At 30.9% G+C, this 12,678-nt stretch overlaps 1 protein-coding gene across 4 annotated transcripts in view; it reads left to right on the top strand.

Moving 5' to 3' along the window:
• Nucleotides 1–12,678, top strand: part of EPHA5 (EPH receptor A5) — a 334,884-nt gene that overhangs the window by 276,158 nt on the left and 46,048 nt on the right. For all 4 annotated transcript variants that reach the window (XM_011360645.1, XM_011360643.1, XM_011360644.1 and 1 more), the window contains 3 exons: nucleotides 4,396–4,463; nucleotides 5,787–5,912; nucleotides 6,643–6,828. In XM_011360645.1, the coding sequence (XP_011358947.1) occupies nucleotides 4,396–4,463; nucleotides 5,787–5,912; nucleotides 6,643–6,828 (380 nt within the window). The remainder of the gene's footprint in view (nucleotides 1–4,395; nucleotides 4,464–5,786; nucleotides 5,913–6,642; nucleotides 6,829–12,678) is intronic.

Here is a 12,678-nt window from a genome sequence, read left to right as displayed (position 1 = left end):
CAAGATTCCAGCAATAAAATTCTTAAATACAATGTTATACAGTGGTTGAAGTGGTGATTATGTCTGAACCAAGAGAGAGTACATATGTGGAAAAATGTGGTTTTAAAAGAGGCTAAAATTACAAAGAGCTTTCATTTTCCATAAGCAAAACATATCTACTCTAATGTTTGCTGCAATTTGTTGCCTTTCTTGAATCTTTTTGTTTTAAAGTGTAAGTAAAGCATTTCTTAATCTGGAAAATAGAGGAACAATATAGAGTGTCCATTTCTGAGCCAGGGACTGCATATATTCACTATTTTAAGAAAATCAATGCAAAAAACATTCCTGGTACACCATTGCACCTCTCCTCACTTTATTTATAATTAAAGTGAAAAGATATTCAATCAGTTTTTATTCCTATAGCCTAAAGTAATGGGAAAATCTGATTCTGTGGAAGCTATTGTTGAGCAAGGATCTACAATCTCCTCTGGCTACTCTATTCACTCATTTACCCTCATTGGCCATTTAGTAATTTACTTATTCTGTGCATCACTTGGTGCTCTGGAGGGCTTGACATTTATACCTCTCATTTATTATCAAATTCTTAATTTACATTCAAGAACTAAATTACTCATTGGCATATTCATCTATACATAAATATTATTGTTCACTATTTCATGTATTATGAAAATTTCAAATATCCAAATTTAGGATGTTATAGCTAGGGCCAAGTTTTAAGATCAGCTTTAGTATCATCAAGAATGTGTTTAGTACCAAATTCTTAAGTATGAGAGAAAATAAATTGATTTCCAAATTACCTTTAGAATCATTGCTATATTTATGTATTAAGCATCTCTCTAGGACTTCTTAGTAAATATTAATGAATATAAATTATGGCTACATGTAATATGATTTCTCATGTTCACCTCTACTACACAAAATAAAACAGCATTATTTTCTAGAAGAAAATGAGTATAAAAGACTAGAAGATAATTCCTGTAATAACAAACATTACAGATATTTTTAGTACAATGATATCAAAGCTTATTAAAATTGTGCTATGAAGCAAAATGAAGAAACTATTTTCTATTCAGAAAAAAATGGTTCTAGAAGGTAGGAGTTATAATTTATGTACAGCATGGTATCTTCGATGACAGTTGGAAAGGTAAAAATCATGCATCTGGAGCAGGTACAGTAGATGATACTGAATACACAGGCTTCCCTCACTGCTTTGTTAGTGAGGCTGAACCACTGCTTGAGTGCCAGTCTCTGCCAGCTGCACTTATACTTGCTGTATCTTATTGAGGCTCGTTTTAATGATGCTTTGGGGGGGGAGGTCCAGAACTTAATTTTATATGTTAATGTGACATGCAGCCGTATATGTTATAGAGCTCCAGAGATGCCCGTAGTCAAAAATAATTCCTTTCTATTGCCCTCCTGGCTCTCACCCTAGGCATTAAAATGTTAACCGCTCCTCATCAAGGTATTCCCAAATTAGTTTTAAGATGAGATCCAAAGCTTTATTTTCATTTTATATGAGAATTTGCATGCAATTTAAATATCTATGAGGCTTATTTAATGATAAGGACTATTTGAAGAACCAAGTTCGAACGCTTAAATTTTTTTGAAGGTAGGAGAGTTGAAGGTGAAGTAGATTTTTGTTCTCTAATGTAAACTACAAGAACTTGTATACTCTTTAGTACTCTTTAGAATTCCCTTTAGAAAGTTTTTTTTTTTTTCCAGTGTCATAAATAACATAAATCTCAGGATGATTTCACACAGTTGTATTTAAAACATTGATAAAATAAAGATAACCTCTCTGGAGGCACATAACTTAAAGATTGAAAAAATAATATAAGATCTAGAAAAGTTATGAACAATGTATTAAAATAACTTAAATGTCAACTTGAATAGTCCAAATATAATTGCAATATAGTTTCATTTGTTTTTTCTCTCCGAGGTGATTCAAGATGTTTTAATGGCTCTTGAATGACAAATGCTTCTAAGTGTTGTGAATAAAACTTGTAAAACCACCAGATCCCCATTGTGTATTTTTCCTCACCCAAGAACACTATACATATTAAGTACATTACCTCAAGTTTACTAAAATTTTGCTAGCTATACTTTACTAATAAATTGCCAATTCTTTAAGATAATAAAAAGAAGATAATTTTATTTTTTTTCAAAAATGGCACAAGGATAGGTTGTGTTATCTATTTTGCATAATATATATGTAATTATTTACTAGGAAATGATATAGAATAAAATGTTTCATTTTTATACTAATATATATATATATATATATTTAAGAAACATCTTAGAATATGTAACTAAGGACCAGTCCTCGTTAGTTGTCAATTGGACATTTCATTTAGATCACCTAATAGTTTTCAACCAATTTTGTAATGACAATATTTTGTCAACCTTCCATTTTGGTTATATTGTCTTTACACAGAAATAAATTGCAATTTTGTATTCAATAAATTCAATTTTGTTATTAAAGCTTATGAAAAGCAATTTAAATATTTTTATTTTTGTCAGTTGTTGTAATGTTATATGGTTAACGATGTACCACGCCAACTTAGTATTCATTAGTGTACTTCTCCACACACTTGTCACTGTGTAGAGACAATCAGAATATTATTCACTCATTCATTTATTCATTCATCAATGTGACAAATATTTTTAGTGGCAGCTTTGAGCCAGGTGTTAGGCTACTGCAGAAATTTAGAGATGAATGTTAAGTTGCTACCATTTAAGAAACTGACAAATTGGTAAGAGAGTAAAAATTATATGCAAATTATTATGTTGCATTGCAGAATGGAAATCACACCATGAGAGGGGTATAGAAAGCTATTGGGTTCGGAGGGGGAAAGATTACATTAAGTTAAGATATCAGGAAAAAAAGCATGAATACAAAATTTGAACTGTACTTTGATAAATGGAAATGCTTAGGCGGAATATTTGAGGTTCACGAACCAGTATGTGTAAATGTATGGAAGCGTGGAAAAATATCCTGGAGTTCTGAGGATAAAGTTTAATACAATGGAAGATAACAGTTGGAGATGATGTAGGAAATGTACATGAGGGCTACATTTAGGAATCTACCTTATTATTTTATTGAAGATTTTGCAGGAGACAGCTAATATAAAAGTATCTTATTTATAGTAATTTGCTACATCCATGTCTAGTATAGTTTAGTCCAGCTATTATAGAATGTAGAGGTATCTCAGTTTAGAGGCACTAATAGTAATCTAAATGAAAAATAACAAGGTCTTCACTGAGGAATAAATGGAGCTAATGAAAAGGAGGAGATGGATCATAAGACATTTGTATTATATAATATTCGGGATTTGACAACTAATTTGTTTGAGGTACCAAGAATAGGGCTTTGATTTCAAGAGATCTAGGCCATAGCAGTGTTATTAACCATAAAAGAAGATGGAAGATCAAAATTGGAAGTTAAGAGAAATATATTGATTTTTTAAAATTTTATTGAGTTTGAATGCCAGTAAATATCCCTATAAAATAAATTAGTGAGAAATAAGAGTGTAACTTTCAAAAGAATTAAACCAGAGGTTTTAGATAAAGTTTTAGGTGATATTAATTAAATTGATGGAAATGTATGGGTTGACAGTGGAGAGCCAGAGAAATTCATGCAGAGGACCTATGGACATGGCCACATAAATGAAGAGAGGAGCAAGAAGCATCAAAAAATGTAGTTAGGGATTTTAGTCCATCATGTGAGATTAAAAACTAAGAAAAAGTCTTTGGATTTAAACGTGAATATGTCATTAGTGAAACTTGAAAGATTTTTGTAGATAATAGAGCAGATTAAAAGGACTTGCAAGTTAAATAGTTGAGAAAAACAGAAAAGACAAAGATTTAGTGACTGAAGCTGAGAGGAGTGTAGCTTGTGGTGAATTTAGTGAATACACTTGATAGTGAATCAAGTGTATGTGAGTATGAAAAGAGCCAGTGGAGCAACGGAAGACTACAAAATAAGAGAAAAGAAATACAAGTAAATTATTAAGGTGCTGAAGGTGAAAGACTGTTGGATCAGAGACAGATTTGGGGCATTCATCCTGAAAAGAAGCAGTAACCTCTGAGCAGGCAAAAAAAAAAAAAAAAGTAAAAGAGAAAGGGAACAGAAAAATATATGGTTTATGGTGTATGGTGAAGAGAAGTTTAAAAATAGGTTTGGAGCGCTTTCAACTTCTTAGTGAAATGTAGAGAAGTGTGAGGGATACTCGGTAGAGAAATAAGACGCATCCCAAAGGAGTTATTGGTGTTATTTCATACTACTAGTGTGAAAATCAGTTAGGGTTGCAGTTGTTTCAATTGCATTTTATGCTTCTGGTCTTGTTGTGATTCACCACTTGGAGATGTGGTTAATTATAGCTTACTCTGTTCCAGGCGGTGTGGTTACAGCAAAGCAAAACAAGACCCAGAGGAGGAAAAGATGCATTTTCATAATGGGCACAGTAAGCACATCGTAAAACCTCAAATGATAACAAAGTAGGGGAGACTTTTTAGTTATTTTGATTTATTTTCAGGTGAGATTTGTAATAACTGACCAAAAATATTGTGTTAAAAAATGTTGAGTGTTTTGTTACATTCCTGTAAGACATGTAGGCTTAGGGCATTGCCAGCTGACTCTAGGCAACAGTAAGATGGTTTATTCAATTCTTTAAAGCATACTTTCATTATAACCATTAAAATAAAAGCCTATGCTTAATATAAAATATTATATTTCAAACCAAATTTCCAGGCCAATTCTAATTCCTAACAACACATTCAATAGAAATTTCTTTAAATAAAACCACTAGATTACAGGAATGAAATTTCTGTTTTTTTTTTTTTTTTTTTCTTTTTCTAGCATTATAGCAGGAATTTCCATGAGCAGATCCTGTAGCAGCAACCGTGGTCAAAATGATTTGAAAATGGCTACACTTTTAAGAAATGCAGAATATCATGTTTTAATATGAGCTTTAAAAATTAGCCTAAATGAGTGCTAATTAATGGTATTTTAATATGTTCATTTTGTCATTAATAGTACAGTGTGAGTTGTTTTGTCAGGTAAATGACAAAAAGAGTTTCTTTTATTTCTGTCACTCTGCCATGTCTATAAAAATAAAAAATCATTAAAGCTATAATTCATGCTATAAAGAGTAAAGTATTTTTTTTATAGTCTTATCCTGTTTAATGTTATTTATCCTCAAAAAGCACTGTGAGGGTGATATTGGTAGCTTTTAAATGTGATGAAACTGAGGCTAACAGAATGTTGAGTCTTGTATAAGCCCTTGCAGTAATACAAATAGAATGAGAAGTAGAACTTCTCTTTTTCTTTTGACTTCTATGTCAGTCTATTGGACAAAAAGCAAAGAAAAGTTATTTTAAATGATTTTTTATAAAACAAAAATTAAATCTCTCTGATGATAATTTAGGTGAGACATAGACTAACAAACAACAAATAAACCACTAGCATTTCATCAGCCAGTTTAGTAAACAAAACTGTCCTAGTTTGCCTCAAAGACTGACTCTCTGAACATTAGTGTTGAAAGATGTATTCACTTAGAATTATTGGCACATATACATTACTTGTAAAACCAACCATAAAATTTTCTAAAATTATAAAAGTGAGATAGCTGAATAAATGACTCCAATGACTCAGGAGAGAGTCTGTCCTTGAAGCTTGGCCACTTGTAGGAATTAGGGATTTAAGTGACAGTTGCATGTTAATAACATTTATAATTTCACTCATCTATCACAAGCACTTCTATGTTAATGCCAATTTATTTTTACAGTTAAACTTCCAGGAGTAAGAACTTATATTGATCCACATACCTATGAGGATCCCAACCAAGCTGTCCATGAATTTGCCAAGGAGATAGAAGCTTCATGCATCACCATTGAAAGAGTTATTGGAGCAGGTACCACAGTGTATTTAATTCAGACCTTTAATTTGTGTTTAATACAGAATGTAATATGGCAAAGCCCTGATCTAACACAGAATGTTTTTAATTTTTTATAACTGACTCGCTTTCAAAGCGGTGTATAATTGATCATATTTTAATGCTACCTTCTGTGTAGCTCATATTTTGACCAGCAAATGTCTAGTTTATATAATAAAAAATAAAGCAGCAAATATATATATATGTTATATATATATATATATACATATATTCAAACAAGTGTTTACCACCTACTGTTTATTATAATATATACATATGTAATTTGTAATGCCCAAACATATTTACATAATTCAAGCACCCAATTCTTCTGTTTATGAATCAATTCTTCCTTACAATTGTTTTCTTTTTGTCTTGCTATAACACTTTCTCATTAATGACTCTACTGGAATAGAAAGAGAAGGATGAAGGAAATAATTTAAGTCAGTGGCTTCTAATTTCTTTGTAACATTTCCATTAAAGTTTTTGTAGGTGCGATGGATGAAGACAATAACCTCCAAAGTGTTTTACAATCACCTATAGATTATTTTTCCCAGAGCACCATTCATTTTTATTTACACTGATAATAAAGTTTAGACTCCCCTTTTAACTTTATTTGATCTAAATCTTAATATTCTAAAAGTGCTTTAGAGTTTTATTAGGGTAAGGGTTTCAAATGTTTGTACATATTTTTTTCCATCTTTGTCACAAGGTGAATTTGGTGAAGTTTGTAGTGGACGTTTGAAACTTCCAGGAAAAAGAGAATTACCTGTGGCGATCAAAACCCTTAAAGTAGGCTATACTGAAAAGCAACGTAGAGATTTCCTGGGTGAAGCAAGTATCATGGGGCAGTTTGATCATCCTAACATCATTCATTTAGAAGGTGTTGTGACCAAAAGTAAGTACAATGGCAAATTACACATGTGTGTGTATATTTATATCATGAATATCTGGATTTCTTCTATTGGGTTATTATTAATTTCAAGGTACAGCCATAGTAATGTTTTTAACAGTTTCTCTAATAGTAATAATAATTGTTCTGTATTTTAGTAGATTCTTGTCAAAGCTAATCTTCAATGAACCTGAATTTCTATTTATTTTGTCAAAACGTATTAACTCATTTACTATGAATTCAGTGCCAGAGAAAATGTATCCAGATAAAAGAAGCAGTAAAGATATCATTTTTCTCCTCGCTTTCACCTTTTATTCTAATGAAATATTAACTTCAAAGTTTTGATTGAGGCATTGAAGTTTAACATTTAATAGGATTACTATAAGCATAGGTGCCCTGCCTTTTTCAGAACCTTTTAAGTAGTTCTTTACAGCCAGATCTATTTCCTTTATTCATTTTTTTCATTGAGATATTTTAATAGATCTAGGAAAGCAACAGTCTCAGAAGACTGCAAAAGTTCCTTGAGACTAATTATTTGTTCAAGCGAATCTAGTTTTTACTAAGAAATATCTAGAATTTCACATCTCTTTTAAAGTTTTATTAGTGTCTTGTAAATGTAGTTATGTGGTGAGTTTCTCAATAGAAGGATTTCAAATAATTTTTCAGCCATCCAATAAAGTATTTATGTGGCACATAACTGAGGCCTTTATTTTCTTTTAATTCATATTTTCTTTACCATTGCTATGTAGTTTTATTCCTTCCTTTATCCTTCATATTCTGCATACCACTTACTAAATCATCTAAAAACTTTGGCAAGGACCATTCTTTAGACTTTCTTTCAAGCATTTGTTCAACTTCCAGTTCCTATTAACCGAGTTTTAAATTATATATGCCAATAAGCATACTAGTAATTCATATTCAATAAGTATCCTCGATAGACTAAGAAATTTTAATTTATTAGATATCCATTTACTCCATTATCTTTCAAATATGGAAAATAAAACAATAACAACACATTTTCTTAATAAATAAAGATAAAGATAAATAAAAAATGCTTACTTAGAATATAGCAAGTTAATTTTCAACTTATGATTCATTCACAGTAGGTCATGATGAGAATGCAGAAGCCTCTCACGAGTTCAAGAAAAAGACCACAGCAAAAAGTCTCATATTTATGACTGGTTGAACTTTTGAATGAATGTGTATTGTTACGAGATTGTCTTTCTCCATGTCTCAAGGAGATGCACATCTCAGTAAAATGCCCATTGATGAATGCAGCATAGGAGTAAAATAACCTTCAAGACATGTGAGTTTCTCCAAAGCTTAGAGGTGTTTCTTCCTCCAGTTAAGCACTCGCCCATACGTTAATACCCGCTTGTCAGCAACCCAAAGTGGATATTGATGTAGCAAGAAAGACATCCTGAGGTCTCAAAAGAACAAATAAGTTGCTAAAGAAAGGTAAGAGGCAAGGACTAGAGAGAGGCAGGTGGGAGCAAGGAAAAACTATATATTTTGGAAAAAATAAATTAAAAATATTTTATAAAAATTAAATAGTGGAAGGAATATTTGAAATAAAAATATGATGTAGAGAAGATGGTCACCAGTGTAATAAAATGAAACAATTTGCATTTGACTATATTCTATCTGATAGATTATATTCTGTCAAGGGAATGACCTTGAAAAGACATCAGTGATAGGATATGGTGCTAGATACTATAGAAATAAGAATCATAGTAACAATGATTGAGTAATATTGTTTCCTAAGCAGTCATGGTCTTAGCTAATATCAAACATAGTTCTTAATGATAGTCATAGTAATAATAACACAGTAATAATAACATCTGGTAAATTTCATGTCATTATTTTGTCTTTAATATGATTGCTAAATTTAAGTTCCTCAAAATAAATTCTGACTGTGACTTCCTACTACCCAGGGAAAATGTAAAGCTCCAGAAATAGCCAATCTACTCTCTGTAATGTTAACGTAATGTTTAGAATGGTGCCAGATCACTATTACTATTATGGAAGACGGTATTGTTTAATGGTTAAGAACATGGACTGTGACTCTAGCCACCCGATATTAATTTTGCTTCTACCATAAACTGCTATGTGACTTTGCACAAGTTAGTTAAACTTTCAGAACCTTACTTTCTTCACCAATGACATGGAGTAAGAATTCTTTATAGTGATGTTGCAAAGATGGCATGAATACAGGGTAAATTTTAGAATAGACATGGCACAGAGTAGGTACTTAGTAAGTATATAGTTACTTTTCCATTTATTTCTTTTCCTATACTCTGAACTCCTTCCTATCCGTTTCATTCTTAGTCTATTTTAATATACCTGATGTTTCCCTACCTACATTGCCTTTCTCTAAAACTGACACCCTCATATTCATTAGTTTTTAAATTCCTTCAAAATCATACTCAGATTTTGTCACCTCCATGAAATAGTTCTCATCATTTCAGCGTGAAGTAATGTTGCCTTCTTTTGAACACTTTGCCTATGTCTGCATTTTTGCATCAATCTGTAACATTGCTTCATTTGTCCCAAACTCTTGTTCAAATTTTCCACTTAATTTCATCTCTTTCATATATATTTTTTAAATTCCTCTCGAAAAAAGAAGTCTGCTCTCTGAAAACACAGACCATATTTCATATATTTATGTAAACCTCTTGCACCTAAATCTAACTCAATCCATAATCACTGAAGCACTTTGAACCTCAATGTCACACAAAAAGGAAGAAATAGTACCTACTTTATAAGATTGTTATGCAGATTAAATTAAGGAGTATGTGTATATGTGTGTGAATAATTATAGTAGTGAATAAGTATTTATTTCCATCTGTTTAAGTGAATGTATCAGTTACTAGTGGATGACATCCAAAATTTGTTATAACTAATATTCATCTTTTGTAGACCACTGATTTGTTACAGAACTTGTTTTATGAGAATGGGACATGACTGGGCTAAATTAAGAGAACTACATTTCTCAGAGTAAAACAACTAAATTTGTCACATAATTTATATTCACATGAAAGCTTTACTTATAGAAAAAATTATCAATTTCAACAAATGATACCTAAATTCTGTGAATTCTAGTCTAAAAAATGGTACTGTGGTTGGGAATACAGTTTTTAAATATCGAATCTCCTACTCAAATAGTCTGTTTGATGTTGATGCTATGAGGCTACACATATAAGTAAAGGAAAATTTAAATATTTTAAGTATTTCTGTCTTTATTTTTTGTTCTATTTGAATTGAAATTGTACTTCCCCTTAATAAGTGTAGCTCTTGATGTTCAACTTAGGAAGTCTTCAACTTATTTTTAATTTACCATGTTGCAACTCATTTTATTTGTGTCCTTAATTTCATGCTTTCTGATCTGATGCTAATTTATACAGCAATTATTCTCAACCTGCAGCACACAGATAATGAGACATAAGTGCAACTAAATCTTGCGATATTTCTGATTGAAGTTGAGGTAGGGAGTTTGAAGTAGCACTCCCATGGATGGTGCCATCATGAACCTTTATTTTTCCTGTATCACTGCCCTACGTACCAGAAACATGGGCCCTCATTCAAATCCCTTCTGTGTTTTGTTGTTAAACAGGACACATCATAAATAGATATATATTCTAGAGATGCTTCATGGCAAATGATCTAAAAAACCCACAGGTTCTGGCTTAATTGACTCATTGGCAATGCAAGATGCTTTAATGAAATATACACAGTGCCAGTGCTTACTATGTAAAGAGATTCAGGAATAAAATTAAAAGGAGAAAAAAATTATATTTCCATTGCAGCATCCTTAGTTCTTGAAGATTTTTTTTCTCACCCTTGAAAATTATTATAATTGACAAAGAGGATATTTCTATTGAGTTTTATAATTATTCATAGTTATATTTCTTAATCTGGGACCATGAAAAATAAATCTAGTTCTGTACAATTAACAAATTTAAACAAAATATTAGAGGAACATTAGAGGAATATCTTCTTATTTCCTTTTTTTTTTATGTCTGAGGAGATGACACATTCAATGACAACTGATTATTTGATTATTTAAGTTGTCAAAAATTCTAACTTACATAAATTTGTAATTATCTGTCAAACATAGTATTTCATTCTAATGAAGACACTTCCATTTTACGAGTCCTTGTTATGTATCTCCCAGGTCTATTTCCAAATCTTCAAAATGGTCTTCTCATTTTGGTCTTTTTCCACATTAGTTCATTCTATGCCTATGATCCTTAGGTAGATTTTAATAAATCACTGTTTTTCTCTCATGCTTCATCACCAAACAAGCTAACAAATTTAGCAAAGTACATTTACTTTGATAGTTAGTCTGATATGATTTGGCTATATCTCCATATTTCTCTATTTTCTTTCCAGATAACTCTATCTAGTCCTTGTTCTGACCCTCTGAGATATTTCCTTTAGACTTAGAATGTCTTCTCCACTTTCCTCAATTCTACTTTACCTCAAGTTTAATTCAAATGTGACCTTCTCCATGAGATCTGTTTTATTTACTTTCATTTGTCCTTCTATTCTCAGTGCCTGCTTGGCATAGAGAAGGCACTCAGTAATGTTGAATATCTAAGTAAAAGAAAGCTTCCCAGTCCAGGTCTACATTAGAATATAAACTTCAGAGAGCAGAGGTTTTGTTTTGCTCTCCTGTGTGTTCTCAGATCAGTGTTCACCATGTGCAGCATTTCACATATTTGTTAAATGAATGAATTCACAGTCGGAAGCAATCTTATAAACTCTAGTTATATTTCTCTGCACTTTGTCATGCTATACATTGTATCGTTTTATAGAGATAAAATATCTCTATATTTTATCATCCTTACTACACAATGAGCTTTTTGATATATGTTTATATATGTTTATAGCCTATATGTTTATGTTTATATTTATATGTTTATGTTTATATGTTTATATATGTTTATTTATGTTTTGATACATGTTTATAGCCTCCTTAGTGTCTATCACAGGGCCAGAAGCATTAGGTAATTTAAAAAAGGACATAAATTATGTTCAATAAATGAATGATGTATAGTTATATAAATATTTAAAACTAACTAGACTGATATAGAGTTTATATTTTAATTTAAAAAAATTATATTCTATAGACCATGGGTATTTTAGAAAACAATTAAAATTCATATGAAGGAAATTGCCTGACAATCTTTTTATAGGATCTTGCATATGTTTTTACTAATACTAATCATTAACATTACTTTAAGAGTTTACTAAGCTTAATGATTTTATATATTATATCCTTTAATCTGCAAAGTAATGCTATCCTACAGATAACAGTATGTTTTCTCATTTTACAGATGGGAAATATTAATTTTAAAAAGATTAAATACCTTATCCAATATCATAAACTAGCATAGGATAATGCCAGATTTTAAAATAGTTCTGTATGACTCCAAAACTCAAGCTCTTAAACAGTGTATATTACCAACCTCATATTTCATCCTTCAGTATAGGTTTGACAAGAAATATTTATTTATCCAAAAAGTATTCATTGATCACCTAATATATGTCTTTCTATTAATCCATGGGATACAGCAGAGAAAAACAGACTGAATCCCTGCCTTTATTGAGCTTACCTTTCAATTGAGGAGACAGAAGCTAAATGAATGTAAATATTTATAATATAATAAACGAATACATAACATTAAATGGAGAAAATAAAGCTAAGTTAGGAGATTAGAGATAAGTTCTTTTGCAAGTTGGTGGTTTCTCTTTTATTTAGAGAAAGACTTCTCTGATGAGGATTGAATAAAGTGAAGGTGCAGACAGAGTGTTATAGGAGGAAGGACCAGCAAGACTCAAATAAAATTTACA

This window comes from Pteropus vampyrus, unplaced genomic scaffold (genome assembly GCF_000151845.1).
Source record: "Pteropus vampyrus isolate Shadow unplaced genomic scaffold, Pvam_2.0 Scaffold57, whole genome shotgun sequence".
NCBI classification, from domain to species: Eukaryota; Metazoa; Chordata; class Mammalia; order Chiroptera; family Pteropodidae; genus Pteropus; species Pteropus vampyrus.
The sequence above is the reverse complement of the archived record's forward strand: the minus strand, read 5'-3'. Positions and strand labels throughout refer to the sequence as shown.